We start from the raw sequence: 18,624 nt of genomic DNA, 5'->3' as shown, positions 1-18,624 counted from the left end.
AAATACGTGTTTTATTGGCCATGCTCCTTAAATTGTTTATTGACCATTTGCTATGCAGACGGCATTTTCCAAGCCGGCAGGGTATTGGTTCTCCTACCTGGAAAATGAGAAAAGTGGATTGGATTATTTCTAAAGCCCCTTCTAGCTCATGCTGTGCCCAAAACAATGACAGCTTTCTATTGGTGATTTTAGCTGCTTCAGACTATTGGACCTCCTATCCTTAGGGAACTGTGGGTAGTAACTCTGGTAATGTTTCTAGATTGTATTTGACATATCCGAACCCGTGTCTCATGAGGATAACTTGAATTACTTTTCTCTTAATGCATAATTTATGTTAGAAAAAGATATTTGCAAGAAGAATCAGTTTTCTTACAAATTATATTTTAAGTTCAAAAAAAAAAAGAGTGGATATTGGACATCAGATGCTTACCTGTCATTCCTTCTCTTTGATCACATCGTATGGTGAATCACTCAAGGTAGGTGAGGTTCATCAGAGAGAGGCTTGGGCTGGAAAGATTCCCAGCTGCGTCTTTGGTTTGCTGCAGTTTTCAGGTAGCTGAGGTGGTATCTTAGAAGAGACCAGGCATAGAGCGTTGGCTTCTGAGAAGGATTTTGCTGAGACTGGCTGTGACACTGGTGTCAATAGCAGAGGCGACCTTGGCTTTTCTTGCTGTAAGTGGCTGAGGCTCCCCAGTGAAGTCCTGCGGGCTTTAGCAGCCATCACAGCAGGGCTGTGGCAAAGGCCCTGGGGAAGGTAGGTTTGGGGTTCCGTACACACTGGTGGCAGCCTTCCAGAAAAAGCCAGTGATTTCCACCTATACCAGCACCAAGTTCAGTATCTAACCCATGAGCATCCCACACCTACTACTATGTGTATTAAGTAATGTAAAGGCACTCTGTTTATAAAAGTGCTCTGTGTGTGGTCACCATGATCACATTTGTTGCTTTCCTAGAACTTTTACAAATTGTATATCAAGGTACCTTAAAGATAGGTGTGTCTGTTTCTCCTTTCGTCTCCTGTTAGGGGAACGCCTTTGACCTGAATCTTTGGTAGATCTGGGGTTGGTCCTTGAGTGCCTGCCTGGATGAGGACTGTTGAGTAACAGAACAATCTTGGCTAGAGTAGGGAAGCTGCTTGTAAAATCCACGTGGAAAGAGACTGTTCAGGCTTTTAAAAAGATGAAATAAAATTGACGTTTAACACTGTATTCATTTTCGGTATACAACATAAATGATTTGATATATGTATATATTGTAAAACGGTCACCACACTAAGTTTGGCTAACATCCATCACCACATGTAGTTACAGATTTCTTTTTTATGATGAGAACTTTTGAGTTCTCTTACCAACTTTCAAATATACAATACAGTATGTATTTTTCTCTTTTTTATTATTAGTTTGGGGTATATAAAACAACATAATGATTACACATTTACACACCTCACTACAATGCAGTATTGTTAACTATAGTCACCATACTATACATTATGTCCCCAGGACTTATTTATCTTACACCTGGAAGTTTGTACATTTTGACCACCTTCACGCATTTCACCTACTTCCTATCCCTCACTTCTGGCAACCACCATTATGGGAACATACTACGTTTGTACATACTTCTCATTATGGGAACATACTACGTTTTCTTTATTCACCTGTTGATGCTCACCTGGGCTGTTTTCCAGGTTATGGGCTGTTATGAATAAAGCTTTTGTGAACATTCTTATGCAAGACTTTTTGTGGATTTTTGTTTTTCTATCTCTTGGCTAAATACCTAGGAATAGAATTTCTGGATCTTAGAGTAGATGTATATTTAACTTTTAAAGAAAGTGCCAGTTTTCTAACATGTTGTACTATTTTACACTTTTACCCAGCAATGTGTGAGAGTTCCAGTTGCTCCACATCTTCACCAACATTTGGTGTTGTCAGTCTTACTTTAGCTATTCTAGTGGGTGGATCCTGGCCTCTCAGTAGCGCTTTGACTAAATTGCCCTTTTTACTCACTCATGAGTGAGTAAAAAGGTAAGCTGTTTTGTACATGCAGATGATACAGCTTTGGGTCATAACCTTTGGAATGCATTGGGATGTGATGGCAGGGATCACATCTATAGTTCTCCGTGTCCTAGGCACAAGCCCTGCCACGTTTCCCCTTCTGGCACTGGGTTTCCTTCCTGGTGGGTGGAATCTATCTCCTCTTCTGATCTCTCAACCTCATGGTTCATCTGGAGGCTCTAAGAATCTGGGAACCTTGATTCCTCTCGGACTGTTTTAAACAGTAATAAAGAAGGGAAATTCTTCTCATGTTTGAAAGTTTGCATTTAGTATTTCTATGGAGCCCCTCTGCTGTGGTATTAAGAGAGAGAGTCTCAAGGCACCAGAAGAGCAAAGAGAGCCGCAAGAATCTGACCCAGCAATGACCGTGTTACCTGGTGCGTCTGTTGCTTGTGTGTGAGATAAAGCAAACAGTACTAATCATATCTTGGCACTAACCTTCCCTTTTTCCTGCCAGTTCTGAGGGCTAAATTGTGGTGAGAGGAAATTTTCTTCATATTCAAATATCAATTAGTCTTGAATGCGGTAAGATTGTGCCACACTTTGTACTATGGCAATTCCATGCTCTGTAATCTTCAGAGAAATGGGATTTGCTCCCTCACTCAGAGAGCCAGCAGAATTTTAACTGTGGGGTACAGGAATGAAGGCTTAACCCAGACTGTATTGCATCAGCTGTGTGTTGATACCACAAAACATGTTTACAGTTCTTGAACCACTTAAGCTGTGCTTAAATTGTGCATTCTGCATTAGATGGTGCAGGAGTGTTGCATTTTGAGTGTCTTTACACATTTTTTAGGTTCCTGGATCTAGCCCTCATGTAGTTAGGGTCAGCCAGCCATATACTACAACGCTTCAGGGCTATTTGTAGCACAATCATTAACCTTTGCTGTTTAGAGGGTGGTGTGGACCCTGTCTGTTTAAGAGCGCTCCTTTAGTTAAAGAGGGGGTAGGCTGAAGGCATCAGAAGGCAAGCATTTGGGGTTGGTTTGAAATTGAGGACCAGCATATTCAACTGGAAAGTGTTTGGAACATTCTCTCCAGGGAAAGCACGAGGGGTTTAGATCTCTCAGATACTCTCGGTTCAGCTGTGCTTATGATATGTCAGGGATGGTCCTAATACAGTGGATGCAGGTGATGAGTAAGGTAGAGTCCCTGTTCTCAAGGACTTGATAGTTCTAGAAGGATAATTAGGCATGGAGTCAGCTAAGTGCTATGTGAAAATGTGTAGAGGTTTTAGAAATGGCTCAAAGATAAGAACAAGCTATTCTCTCTCACTCGCAACAATTTATAGGATCGATTTTCAGGATTTGTATGAGCGTTATAACCTAACTGGTCAATTCTAAGATGGTGACTTTTTCCTTATGCCCCTCCCTCTCTGCACACATCTGACCCCTCCACAGCCTGGGCTGGGCTGTAAAGGTTGCCCGTGCACCGTGAGTCTAGTTCATCTCCCTGGAGTGTTTGTGATGGAAGACTGGGTGCTTGAGAGGAGGCAGCACCCAAGCAATCTTGAGGTCCTGCATTTAATTTATCTCCTTCTCTGCCCATTCCTCATTATCACACTGACGGTACTGCAGTTTCTCTCACACTGAGAGGGAAGTTGGGAAAGGGCCAAGATCCAACAGCTGCCAAGGAGACAGCGAATCCTCCACAATGTCCCTTTTACTGCCTGAACAGGGGACTCTGGCCACCCTCTAGAACGGGGGATGCCTAGGGTTACCTCGGCTGTTGCTGCTGTGGGAACAGGGACTTCAGATGGTGGTGCTCTTCTGCACTAGACATCTGAGCCTAATGATGTAAGTTACAAACTCCCTCCACCAACATAGGTTCCCAGTAGATGATAAAGGTGTTCAGTGGATATGTGGCAGAAAGAGGACAAGAACTCTTAACCTCTTCTTGGGCTGCACAAAAACCAGATCCCACGATTTTCTCTCCTTTTAGTGAGACACACACATGTAGGCACAAATGAAACAAAACAACAGTCATAAGTTAAAAACAAACAAACAACCCACCAAAGAACTGGAATTCAGAACTTTCTTTCCCAATACTAGATGGTCGAAACATTTGAAATCGTTAGGTCTCCTAGGAAGTACAGCATGTCATTTGTCTTTTGTCCTGAAAGTCTTGGTTAGTAAGTGTAGTGATGAAGCCAATACTGCCCATGCATCCCACTGCACACCTGACGTACTGTGAATAATCATAAAAATCAACCCTTCTTGCTCCAGCCCGTCGAGCACTGACAGACAGACCAAGGCTGGGACCGGGAAGACCTGGCTCCTCCCGTGTCTCAGAAATTCCAGATTTGGAAGGATTAAGCTCTGTGCTGTGGAAATGCTTAATTCCTTTTCTCCAGACATTTTTGGAAGGCTTTCTGCTTTTTTAATCTCCTGACTTCTTGTTTGTGACCAAGTTCAAATTCCAGAGAGGGAAGCAGCCAATATGTGTGATTATTTCCTCTTGCACCAAGTGGAACTAAAAGAATGAACTTACTTCACTAGAAATAAATGTACCCTTTGGACCTTAAACTAAAATGAGCACGCATGGTCGGTCTGGCCGCTGTGCTGTTTGTGCAGTAATTAAACACAAAAATGAAAAAAAGATGTCAGAGGCATGCATTCATATTCTTTTTTTAGATATAAGGCAGAGAAGAATAGAAGAATCTTTTGAGAAAAAGATTCTTTTTGTCCCACACTGTGCCTTACTTTGGGATGGCTGCCGGGTGAAGAGGAAAGCTCCTAGAGTTCAGAGTGACAGGGGCCCACATTGTGGCTGTACAGTCCAAGAGTTGTGCAATCTCCTCTCTGCGTTCTGGTTAAAATGGGGATAATAAAATTTCACAGAGTTGTTACAAGGATTAAAAGAGAATGTACATAAAGGTTTGAGCATGGGGCCCTGCACAGGACAGACTCTCACTAAATGGGCATTAGTATCTTATTATTATTATCATCATCATCATCATCATCAGAAAATGCCAATAACATAGAAACCCTAGGAATGCCAGTGTGAATTCAATGCTGGGCAGCTCCACACTCAGAGGGCTGCTGTGCTAAAGACCCCCACCTTGCATTTCAAGGGCAGTGGGGGGCATGCGGGATGCGTGGACCATTGTTTCATTCTTGCTGTGCCACTTAGGTGATCTCTTCAGCGTTCTGGACTTTCCGTTCCTGTATTTCTACAGATTCCATGGCAGCTGCTGTGCCAGGTAATTTTAACTCATAAAACCCTTGCACTATTAATTTGTATGTTTCTATACTACCAGCTGTGTCTCTGTTTCAGTGAAGTCCAGGGTCACTGCTGGTTATCTGAATAAGTGGCAGAGTGGTGGTGGGCGCAGGCATGGCAGCATCCCCTGGGCCATCAGCAGGTTGTTATGAACACCCTCAGGTGCTCAGGATGAGGAGTTCCTCATCCAGGACAGTGGTTTTCAAACTTGTGGTAGAGCTAAGATTCGCACACTTTTTTTTTTTCCCCACAAGCAATTCTTAAACAGAACTTCAGTATATAAAACTGATGAAATTTGATCCTTTCAAAGTTCAAAAGTGTGACGATTGGGTTTTCACACTTGTGTGTGAGATGTGCCTCCCACAAACCTTGTTACAACATCGGCACATTACCCGTCTGACGTGAACTTTAAAAAAAAAAAAACTGATGAAATTGATTGAGTTCAAGAGAAGGTTTGTGTCCACCATCCTACCCTCTCCACTTCCACCTTGACTTCCCTCTTGCTCCTCTAAATTATCTCAACTGAACTCCAAGACTATGAGAAACATATTTTGGGAACCGTTTACTAGGAGATGTCTAGACAACGAGGTGCAGTACTTAGGAAGTGCTCAGGGATATAGACCAATTCAGTGGATAGAATTAGATACACAGAAGTTCATACCAATCCAACTTCCCTTTTCCTGCCATAATTGCCACTTTGCTTGACTTTATTATGCCCAGAAATGGAGAGGCTTCTGTGGACAGTCTCAAACATGTGTTGTGATATGATGAAAAGACTAGACTTGGGTTGAATTCTCACCTTGCTGCTTCCAAATTATATGGTCTTTGGGCAAGTTATCCTACTTTTTCCAAGCCTTAGTTTAGTTTACTCATCTGTAAAATGGAAAAATAATACCAATGCCAGGTTGTTGTATATATTAAATAAGATATATAAGCCCTAAGTATTGTGCCTGGCATAGTAAATGGTGGCCATTATTACCTGCTCAGGTCTACCGTAAATAAAATGTCAACAAACCATGAGCAGTTGCTACATAAAAGTCAGACCACCTATCCCCACCTATATAGGATTATACCTTATGAAGCAGTGATTCTTTACGAAGAATCAAAAAGCTGATATGTAGGTACTGTTTTTGATGTGAGTGTGTTGGGACAAAAAAAATCAATATTATAGCATTTGCTTCTGCATTTGAGCCTCTGAATGATTTATTTATCATCCTCAAAAAAGTTTCAGGAGAACACTCACAGAATTCATCTTCTCAGTTCCTATCAATTTGGTCAGGCTTTGTCACTTGACGGTTAGCTTTTTCCTGTTAGCTGGGATTGTGTAGTATGAGTCTTAGTGCTGCTTCGCTGCCCATGGACTTGTTTCCCTTTGGGTCACTTATTTGGCAGCACAGGCAAACAGGGTGTAGAGGGAAGGCAACCATTGTTTGGTTATTCAGAACAGAGCAATACAGTTCACAGCCCGTTGATGTTGGCTTTGTGGGGTGACATTCTGTCTCCAGTACAGCCTCCATTTAATCTGTAACTTTCTCATAACCCAACTTGAGAAACCAGTGTTTTTTTATTTGAAAGATTTGGAAATCTTTATTTGAATTGATTTAGCTCTGTTACGTTTCACCCCCTGGCTTCAGTACAAAGCTTCACCTCTTTTAAGAATGTGTTGGTTTTCCCCATCTCATCTTGTTGGCTCCTCCATGACCATGTCTCAGACTAAGCGTTGTCACCTTCAGAAAGTTCTAGGAGAGCTCAGAAGGGGTTATGGAGACCTGAGGGTACAGTAGTAGCCATGACCTGGACACCCCATTAACAGGGAGCCCAGGCTCTTTCAGTTCTGAGATCCTCCCATTGCTTTTAAGATTTGCCTCCATAGCAAGTGGTAGAAGAGCTGAAAATGGAAGGAGAAAGATAAGGGATCCATGAGTAATCTAGAAATGATTCACAGACATACAAGTCTGTGGGAACAGATCATGGATGCTTTCATAAGCATGTTGGTGACAAACCAGGAGTAGCTCAGTTCTAGTAGAGAGTCTGTACTGAGGGGACAGGTCAACATAGAATCATGCCCTTCCTCGGGCTGGAGGTGGAGAGGAGAGGAAAAGACTGGAGGAGAAGGAGGTATTGGAGACTGGACAGGCTCCTGTGAAGTTGTCACCTCCTTGGACACGGCATGGATGCCACCAGGAAGAGCCCTGGAGCGCTAGCTGCCTCACTTTCTCCTCCCAACCTCACAGCCATGGGCGCCTGGAGCACCTCACTCTGTCTCTGGTCAGGAACATCTATGATGAGGTTTGAAGAGTCATAGAGAGCTGCTGCAAAGGCCAGGAAGCCTGGCTTATAATTGTGCCTGTGCCTCAGTTTGCTAGTTAATAAAGTGAGAACGAAGGTTGGAGAACCTTTCTGTTCTGAAAATCTCTGATTTCCATAAGGTAGGATGTGGAACACTATGCTTATTCCTATTTTAAGAACACAGAGCCTCAGACAAGAAAGCAATGGAAAAGGGGGGATTTGGTGAAGGTTACCAGGGCCAATGAGCACAGCCAAGAACAGAAATCTAGGTCACTTGATTTCCAGCCTGCTACTTATCCACAAGGCCCTCCTTGCCTTTCAGGTGGAAGTGACTCAATGTCTTAATTCATAGCTGCCAGACCTTCCATGACTGCAGATGCAAACCTGAGTGAACTTTGCAGGTCATCCAAGCCAAACAGGTTGATATAAACACAGGGAAGCCTAAAGCCTATCTCTGGTCCTGCCCCAAGAATGTGGCTGTGAACTCATCTAATCTAATGAAGTGAAGGCACACATTTCTGTGAAATTTGGCCTTTGGTGTGTTTAATTCAATTCAAGCTGCTTCCAAGTAAGCCTGTCAAACATTCATGCCATACCTACTATGACCAAGACTCCATGCTTGGCTCTGTTGGGGAAAACAGAAAAGTCCAAGATTGGGCCCTGCCTTCTCAGAGCTCATGGTCTGAGTTGGAGCCACACACCAGTGCCTATAACAGAGGTCAGATGGCAGTGGCACTCTAGCCCTAGGAGCACAAATAGGCACAGCGCAAAAGACCTGCCTCTCTGGTTTGGGGTACAACTGCTTTCATGTCTCTTGCTTTTCAATTTTCAAGTCAAAATAAATGTCACACTCAGGCCCCCCACTTGCATTTGTTTGCAAGAAGTAAACCTCTATCATGGAGCCTCTCTGCCACACTCCATTCCCCAATTGTCCTGCCTCCAGATATCAGGAAGAGTGACCATTCTGTTTGGAGTCCCTTTGCTTTGGCCTTGACCACACCGTGACACTTCTGAAAATGGTTCCAGTGCAGGCCGCTATGTCCCTGTCCGCTGCTGTGTCAGTGCCTTGCTGATGCAGATCTCTGAATAGCCACTAAGATGCTACGCCAGCCTCAGGCTCCCTTAGTGGTGGTGGTGGCGGGAGGGGGGGTTTCTTTTAGGCATCACACATGGGATTACACATCATTCCCAAAGCACAGCTTCTGTGTAGGTCGGCCTGGGTTTAGGGACTCCTGTTATGGAGCCCGCCTCCCTTTGAGATTCTTACCTTGAACCCATGGGCCAGTCCAGACCCTCTGCCCTCATGTGGTGAGTTTCCTGGCGGTTTGTTCTTCTTGAAAAAATTGAAGCTCTATTTTAGCAAGCACCAAGCTTCAGAGGGAATATAGGAGGAAACAGGAGGTATTACTTCCATGTTGTTGTTGTTTTCTTTCTTTCATGATTTAGCCAGAGACATCCCAAATTTCTATACCTCCTACCCACCTCCAGTAAAATGCTCTCATTATACCACCTTAGAAAAGTAGAGCTTAATGGGTTTTAAAATTTTGGGTGTTTTTATCCAAAGATCATTGGAAAACACAGATGAGATAGATGTGTAATAATAAGAAATTGACTGGTAAATATAACAGAAAATAGTTACCTATTGAGTAAAGGAAAATAAGCCTCACTAACAAAAGAATATTTTTTCCTTCCAGTGGATTTTTAGGATTCTTTCTCATGTTCAGCACAGTGAAGCTAAAAAGCCTTGTGGCTCCAGGGCAGTGTGCAGCCTGGATTTTCTTTGCTAAGGTAAGAGAAAAGGGAGGGATGGGAAAAATGATCTCAGAGGCCTTTGTGTCCAGTGTTCTCAAAGCCTGCGTAATGTCAGGTTTGATCTTTATGAAATAACTTCTAGTCACTGGCTCTGAGCCTGATCTTCACTCGTTCAGGTAACAATTTCTGAAGCCTTCTACCTATTTTATTAGCATGACATAAGCTTTACGATGCCCCTGGAAGGTGACCTGGGTAAGCCCCTTAACATCCCTGAGCCTTCTGAACCTGAGAGGTGTTGCCAAAAACACCTCTAAGGCTTCTCTAGTTCTAATAGACTAGACTCCTGGGTGCATGGGGCAGTAATTATCATCCTTCCTGGGAACTGTGAGGCAGGAACTCAAGTGACTTGCCCAAGAGATCTCAGCTTATCAGAGGTGACAGAGAAAAGAAAATAGACAAATGGCCAGATTGGGGGACTTTTATGAAACCTTCAAAAAAAAGGCACCATTATAAGAATGCCCAGTGCATATCTAATTGACCATGGTTGAAGCATAAGCTAGAGAGGTAGGAAAGTAAGAAGAAACAGAAAAGCAGCTGTGTGACACATGATCTTAAGTGAAATGCTTTGGGACTAGCTTCCTTCTAGTGGCGCGTTTCAGTTCTCTAATGTCTGTGAAGGAGTCAAGTCGCAGGGCCCTGGGTGCTGCTTCCAAGGAATGACATTTCTTAATTAATTTAATCCAATGAAGTAATTATTTAAACTTGTTCCTTTAGTCATTTTTTTGTTGGTGAGTTGATTTCCACACCCCCCCCCCAAAAAAAACAACAACAACAAAGACAAACCTTTTTTCTTTTAAATCAGATTTCACAATGATATTTTACATGCAGGGTCTACTTTTTAATAACATTAATAAGTCTAATTCCAGCAGAATGTAAGGAGTGGTTGACATACTGACTTTCAGCATGACAGAATGAGGAAGTTGACAAATCCTCTCCCCAAAAGACAATTAGAAAGCTGGAAAAAGACTTCCAAACGGATCCATTTAAGCTCTCTGAACATTAACCAAAGGCCTACAACAAATGAAGAAGCATTTGTTCATGAAAACAGCTAAACTTTGGGTAGGAACAACATGAGTTTGTGGCATTCTTGCCTAGGGCTGCTCCCATCCCGTCCTCCCCAGCTCTGTCAGTGTGCTATTTTAACCAGAGCAGATCAGGCTATAAAAACCAGCAGCCTTGCTGCCACTTCCAGAATACTCCATTTGGAGTATTTTCAGTTAAAGTGGCTGTGCCAGTGGTAAATGAAGAGCCAGTAGCTCCACTGTCTTGAGTTGACAGTCCTCTTTGGGGCAAGCAATGGACCAGTGGTCTAGCTGGGGACTTAACAGATAATTCCGGGAGGTCAGAGAGCCATCAGGGGCTTGATAGCTTTCCATATATTTGAGATTTATCTTAGTCTGTGTGCACGAGCAGCGGAGATGGAACATGCCCAAGACATCCACACATCTCTGGCCAACAGAGCCTGTGTGCACACATAGAGGAGATGTGAGAAAACCAGCAGAAAGTAAAAGCCGGGGCAGACACGAAGACAGCCTAAAATTTGAATGTGCTCCCCAGCCCACACACAGAATCAGAAGCAGAGGGAAGAAGCCTTTCTGGCTCAAGGTGTTTGAGCAAAACCTCTCACTAGTCTTTGCCAGAACACTAAGCTATGCAGATATGGGGATGCCCCCTAGGAAAGCAAGCTTAAAATAAAAACAAGAAAAAAATGGGGTAAAGACCTCAGCAACCATACCATGTATGGGAGACAGATTTTATGGACTTAGCCCAGGAAAATTACTAAACAGCAAAACAACAATACCAACAGCAATGCTCTGGGAAAAAGTCAGAATCCAGAGTTGCTACCATACCCTATGTAAAGTGCCCACTATTCAACAAAGATTACAGGCATTCAGAGAACAAGAAAGCATGATTTGTGCCCGGGAAAAAAGCAACCAACAAGAAGTGTGTCTGAGTGTCTGTCTTCAAATGGAGGACTTAGCAGAAAAAGACTGCAATGCAGCTATTTAAATGTTTAGAGATCTAAAGGAAACAATGTTTAAAGAACTCAAGGAAAGACTCAGTGAATACAGAAATTCAATAAAGAGATAAAAATGAGTTTTAAAAAAGAGAGTCAAATGGAAATTCTGGAATTGAAAAGTACAATAACTGAAATGAAATGAAAAATTCTCTAGAGGTACTCAATAACAGATTTGAGATGGCAGAAGAAAGAATAAGTGCATTGGGAGGTAGAGCAAAAGAAATTATTCAATCTAAAGAACAAAGATTCTTTCTTTCTAATTGAAGATATATGTACAGAGGCTTAGAGACTGGTAGGACAGCATCAGACACATCAACATATATATAAAATAAGAATTCCAGAAGAAGAGGGAAAGGGGTAGGAAAAAAATAAGATGAATTGATGACTTCTCATCAAAAACAATGGGGGCCAGAAAGCAGTAGGATAACACATTCAAAATGATGAAAGAAAAATCTTCAACCAGGAACTCTATACACAGCAAAAAAAATCTTTCAAATATGAATGAGAAATAAAGACATTCCCAATTAAAGATTGAAAGATTTGTTGCTAGCAGCCACATCAATAATTACATTAAATGTAAATAGACTGAAATACCACCCTCAAAAATCAGAGATTGTCAAAGTGGATAAAAAAAGCAAGGCCCAACTATATACTGTATACAAGAGCTATGCCTTAGATTCAAAGACACAAATAGGCTGAAAGTAAAAGGATGGAAAAACATAACCATGCAACCAGTAGCCATAAGAGAGCTAGCTGGAGTGACTGTATTAAGATCAGACAAAATAGACTATGACAGGAAATATTACTAGGAAAAAATAAGGACATTTATTAATGATAAAAGGATTAATATATTAGGAAAATAAATGTGTACACAGTTATAAAGGTGTACACACCTAACAATAGCAGCCAAAATATATGAAGCAAAAAGTGACAGAATAGAAAGGAGAAATGGACTAATCAACAATGATAGTTGTAGATTCCAGTATTGCACTCTCAAAAGTTGATAGAACAACTACGTAGAAAGGCAAGGTTATAGAAGGATAGAGATACTTGAACAGCACTGTCAACCAATTTGACATAACTACCATTTATATGATACTCTACCCATTGACTGCAGAATACATATTCTTCTCAAGCACATGTGGAACATTCTCCAGGATAAATGTTATTCTAGGTCAGAAAACAAGTCTCAATAAATTTAAAAAGATTGAAATCATATGAAGTATGTTGTCTAACCACGAGCAGAAGTAAATTCGAAATTTACAACAGAAAAAAATCTAGAAAGCCCCATTTGGAAATTAAATAACATATGTTAAATAGCCTATGAGGCAAAGAAGAAGTCACAAGAGAAATTAAAAATATTTTGAACCAAATGAAAACAAAAACATAACATCAAAACTTATGGGATACAGCTAAAGTATCACTTAGAGGAAAATTTATAGTGGTAAACACCCATATCGGAAAAGAAGAAAGGTATTAAATCAATAACTAGAAACTAGAAAAAGAAGAGCAAACTAAACCCAAAGCAAGCAGAAGATATGATAAAGTTTAGTGTGCAAATTTATGAAATAGAAAACAGAGAAAATCAATGTTGAGCTTTGAAAACGTGAACAAAATTGCCAAACCTCCAGCTAGACTAAGAAAATAAGAAAGAAGATACAAATTATCCAAATTAGAAATGAAATAAGGGATAGCACTACTGGTTCTATAGAAACTAAAGCATTGTATATTATGAATAGCGCCATTCAGATCATGAATAATTTTACGCCAGAAAATTAGATGATTTAGATGAAATGGACAAATTCCCAGAAAGGCACAAATTGGGAATATGGACTCGAGAATAAATGGAAACTCTGAATAGACTCATAACAAGTAAATAAATGTAAGTAATAATTTATCATCTTTCCACAAAGAAAAACTCAGGCACATTTTGTTTTACTGATGAATTCTATCACAAATTTAAAGAAGAAATATTTTTTCTTTATAAATTCTTTTAGAAAGTAGAGGAAGAGGAAATAACTACCAATTTATTCTATAAGGTGAGTTATGCTGATACTAAGGCCAGACCCAAAAAAAAAAAAATCCTAGGAGGAGAACAGACCGATATCCCTCACAAACATAGATCTTCAACAAAATATTAGCAAATCTAATGTGACAACATGTAAGAAGGATTATACACCATGATCAAATGGGATTTATCCCAGGAATGCAAAGTTGGTTTAATATACGTAAATTAATGTAATCCATTATATTAATAAAGGACAAAAATACATGATCATGTCAATGGTACAGAAAAACCATTTGACAAAATCCAACATCTATCTATTCGTGATAAAAACTCCCAACAAACTAATAATAGAAGGGGACCTCCTCAACTTGATAAAGGGCATCTGTGCAAAACCTATAGCTAACATTAATACTTAATGGTGAAACTGAATACTTTTCTCCTAAGATCAGGAGCAACATTCTTATCACTCTTACTTTATTCAGCATTATACTGGAGGTTTGGGGAAATGCAATCAAGAAAAAAAAATTGTATTCACAGATAACCTTATCCTATAAGGAGAAAATCCTAAGGAATGAATAAGAACACTAATTGAACTACTAAACAATTTATCAAGGTCTCAAGATGCAAGATCAATTTAGAAAAGTCAATTGTAGTTTTATATATTAGTAATAACAGTCATGTTCATAAAAATGAAGTTAAGAAAACAATTTTATTCACAATAGCATCAAAAAGAAAAAGTACTTGGGAATTAAACAAATAAATGCACAATTTGTACACTGAAAATTACACAACCTTTCTGAGAGATATTAAAGAAGCTCTCAATAAATGGAAAGACTCAATATTGTTAAGACGGAAATTCTTCCTAAATTGATCAATAAATTCAATGCAATCCTCATAAAAATCCCTGCAGGTTTCTTTGTACAAATTCACAAACTGATCCTAAAATGTATTAGCAATACAATAGCCAAAACAATTTTGAAAAAGAAAAACAAAGTTAGGGCACTTAAACTAAGCAATTTGGAAACTCATTATAAAGCTAGAATAATCAATACATTGAAGTATTTGTGTAAGGATAGGATTTCTGGTCTATTGATTTTTGATAAAGGTGCCAAAGCAATTCAATGGGAAAAGGATTTTTGTTTTTGAACAAATGGTGTTGGAACAGTCAGATATCCATATGCCAAAACAAAAACATGCTTAGACCCTTGCTTTACATTGTTAACTCAAAATGGATCATAGACCTAAATCTAAGAGCTAAAATTAGAATACTCTTAGAAGAAGACACAGGAAAAAAAATGTAATGATCTTGGTTTAAACAGAGTTCTTAGATTTCACACCAAAAGCATGAGCCATAAAATAATTGATCAGTTAGACTTCATTTCAATTAAAATATTTTACAATTCGAAAGACACCATTAAGAAAATGAAAAGATAAGCCACAGCCTAGGAAAAAACATTTGCAAATCATATCTAATAAAGAACTTGTATCTAGAATCTGTATATAAAGAATTCTTACACTTCAGTGAGACTGCATACAACTCAATTTAAAAACGGTCAAAAGACTTCAATAGACATTTCACTAAAGAAAATATATGAGTGGTTCATAAGTCCATGAGAAGGAACTCAACCTCATTAGTAATTATGGAAATGCGAATTAAAACCATGATGAAATACTAGGATGGGTATAATTTTTAAAATAGTAAAAACAAAAAGCACTGTTGAGAATATGGAGCAACTGGAGCTCTCATAAACCTCTGGTGGAAGTGTAAAATGGTATAGCCACTTTGGGAACTGTTTGGTAATTGCTTAAAAGGTTAAACATAAATTGACAGTACAACCCAGTAATACTCTTTCTGGAATTTACCCAAGAGAATTGAAAACATATATCACGAAAGACTTAAACATGAATGCTTATAGTAGCATTAGTCATAATAACCCCAAACTGGAAACAATCTAAATGTCTGTCAACTGGTGACTGTAGAAACAAGAAGTAGTATATACATACAATGGAATACTATTCAGCAATAAAGAGGAATGGATTATTAATACATTGCTACAACATAGAAGAATCTCAAAAGCATTATGCTAAGTGAAAGAAGCCAGTCACAAAATAATATATGTAGTATGATTTCATTTATGTGAAATTTCCAGAAAAGTCAAATTCATAGAGATGGAAAGCATACTGACAGGATGCTGGGGCAGAGACTGACTCCAAATGAGGTGATGGAAGTGTTCTACAACGGGGCTTTGGTGATGGTTGCACCATCATTGAAGTTCATATATTAGACTTGTTGATTTAAAAAAATCATTGCACTTTACATTGAAAGTGGGTGAATTTTACAACATGTAAACCATCCCAGAAAGCTGCAAAATAGTAGTGCTCAAAGTAGAGTGCTTAAATCTTCTCTTTAAGATTAGGGAGGACATTTTTTTCTGTGCATATGGCTTTGTCCATTTGGCCACTAGTTTCATGAGTCTCCTTTTATTTATCATATTTTTTTCTTTTCTTCTTAAACTCTGAGGGAGGTTTATAATTACCTTTTCTATAGTTAATTCAAAAAGTGCAAGAATTTTTAATTGGCTACCATGGTTTAGTACTAATCCTTCTTAAATGCAGAGGATTGGATTAGATGAGCCACTACAGTCTCTTCCAGCCTCAGTCAGTGTCTCTCTCTCTCTCTCCCTCCCTCCCTCCCTCTCTCTCTCTCTCTCTCCTTTTTCTCTTCTATTTAAAAATGAACTCTGTTATCCTCAGTGGCATAATATGTACCCATTCTTTGGACCACCTACACATCAAAATGTGCTGACATTTGAAGTACAACTTAATTGTACTTAGCATACAGCATTTCCCCATGATGTCATTGTGACAATACTGGGTGCCAGCATATTCAGAAAGTGACTCAGAAAGATGTTCCATTGGCTCCAGAGGAGAATTTGGATTCTGTGAAAAACTCCTAGATACACAGGCAGGGAGGTCATTCAAAGTGGGCTGAGAGTGTGATTTTCCTTGCTCCAAAAGGACCCATTCTCTGCCATTTCCCAAGGAACTGTCACATCAGCCTCATCACTTCCAGTTCTGAGAAAAGGCATTCAAGCTGCTCTCTGGTCCTCATCTTTCTCAGTATCTTTCCCAGGTCTGAGAATGCTCAGCATGGAAAAAAAAGTTCCTTCTAAATCACTTTATATTGTTATCACTATTATTGTTGTTTTTCTCTCTGGGAACTTGAGTAACATTCTAAGCTAAAAATAACAATACTTAGCAACCTTTTTTTTTTAAATGCTTCCCTTCATTTTCATAAATTCAGCCATGTGAAATCTAACTGCATCTTCATAAAATCTTGGAATCACTTCCCACTTGTAATGTAAAGCACTGATGCAGGAAAAAAGGTGATTGAATTTAAGAGAAAAGTGATGAAATGTGTAGACATATAAGGAAGATGTGATATGAGTTCATATTTTTCTCCTAGTGGGTTTCTCTAGCAGACTTAAGTTCTCACATGAGAATTCTTCCTGGATTGAGTAGTGCCTTATCTCATCCTTGTTGACTTCAAAATGACCAGAGTTCTCGGCATCCACTGGGCAGAAGCAACTAAAGCCAGAGTGAGTTTCTGTTGAAGTTGAGCCAGGAGAGGAGAACCATCCCCAAAGAGCAGCACTGGGGTCCTGAGGATTCAGTATTTTCTCCCCATTTCAAAGCTGTCTCTGTAAGAAGACAGTTTTCATCCTTTAAGCTAATGTCATAGTTGCTACCACTATTTTGTATCCTGAAGGCTGTGGTAGACCAGAAATCCAAGTCTTAGTCTGTTCTTTTTATGGACTTAGGAAAATAATTTTCTGTAGCTTGCTTAGGATGGCTCTCTTGATTTGGTATAGTTTGATTTTTGATTGTTAGAGGTCCATCTTTAATGCACCCATGACCAGGACTAGGGTGGCCGTCGCTCTCTGGGCCATGCAGTGTGGAGTTGGTGTGTGATATGATTCTCAGGGTCTGCTGAGAGTAAACAAGGGTCTCCTTAAATGTTGCATCCTAGGTGCCNTTCTGTGGGGGGAGGGTCATTTTGGAACACTGCACATTGTCTTGTCACAGTTATTCCCCCCCTCCCCCCACCCCCCGCCTCCCAGACCCTTCCCTGACACTGTGTCATAATTTCCTGCCTGCCTGAAACAACTGTGAATTCAATGGGATTTGAAGATATACTAGGTTCTTACAGTTTTTGTGGTTTTGGAAGTGTCTTTGAGTGGCCTTCTTTTTGGATATGGTTCTACCAGTGGGTCAACATCTATTAGGGAAATCTTTGGAGTATCTGAATGTTGTGGGTGGAGGGAATGCATTAGTATAGGTGTAGTGTCTGCCATATAATCCAGAGGAGAAGGTAAAGGTGACAAGGTGAGACTATGAGAGAACACTGCTGAGCCAGGTGTGACTTCAGTTGAGTGAAGGGAGAGCTCTGTGAATTGAGGCAGTAGAATGGCTGAACTGGCAACTACACACATTGGTTGCCTGCAAAAGGTAGAAGAATGGAACGGGGGCCTTCCAAGATGAGTGGCAGGGACCCAAGGCAGGATATACAGGTGGGGAACCATGAGGAAATAAATTTGAGTAGAGGAGGAGGAGAGTGTAGAGGAATAAGGGGGAAATTGGCACAGAGAGTCAGATTATAGGAAACCCCAAAACCCATGCCACAGAGACCATTGTGAACCTCTGAATGAGACTGACTAAAGGTAATGTTTTAAGCAGGTAAATATGCAATGGTGCTTAAAACAGATTGGAAATGAGTTCCAAGCATTTAGAAGCAAGGTGAACCATGGTAGTACTGATGGCAAGAGTAAAGATGAAAGGTCAAACTTGACTGATAATTTGAAGGAAAATGAATTTTAATTAGTTAATGTATCATATAATTATCATGTGACGTGATAAAATAATTAGACAACAAAGGCTCAGATCATTTTATAACAGGGAATGGGTACTGATAGCTTGGATTCAGAGAGTGATGGATATGGACAGTCACAAATGGCTCCAAGGTTTGTAGCTAGAAACATGGGAAATCCATGGCATTACAGACAAAAATGGGGGTGATTGTGAAAGAACATCTTTGGGGAGGAAAGCTAGTGAAATACATTTCAGGGGCCGGCCGAGTGGCTCAGTTGGTTAAGAGCTCGCTCAAGGGTTTGAGCTCTGAGCAACAGCGGTTCGAGTCCAGCCTGAGCTGAGCAGCCGCT

At 40.1% G+C, this 18,624-nt stretch overlaps 1 protein-coding gene across 5 annotated transcripts in view; it reads left to right on the top strand.

Annotated features, from left to right (window-relative positions):
* Positions 1 to 18,624, top strand: part of SLC35D4 (solute carrier family 35 member D4) — a 126,943-nt gene that overhangs the window by 67,120 nt on the left and 41,199 nt on the right. For all 5 annotated transcript variants that reach the window (XM_019653884.1, XM_019653882.1, XM_019653881.1 and 2 more), the window contains 2 exons: positions 5,187 to 5,256; positions 9,260 to 9,353. In XM_019653884.1, the coding sequence (XP_019509429.1) occupies positions 5,187 to 5,256; positions 9,260 to 9,353 (164 nt within the window). The remainder of the gene's footprint in view (positions 1 to 5,186; positions 5,257 to 9,259; positions 9,354 to 18,624) is intronic.

Source organism: Hipposideros armiger, unplaced genomic scaffold (assembly GCF_001890085.2).
Source record: "Hipposideros armiger isolate ML-2016 unplaced genomic scaffold, ASM189008v1 scaffold_209, whole genome shotgun sequence".
NCBI lineage: Eukaryota > Metazoa > Chordata > Mammalia > Chiroptera > Hipposideridae > Hipposideros > Hipposideros armiger.
Note: the sequence above shows the minus strand (reverse complement) of the source record. Positions and strands in the feature narration are given on the sequence as shown.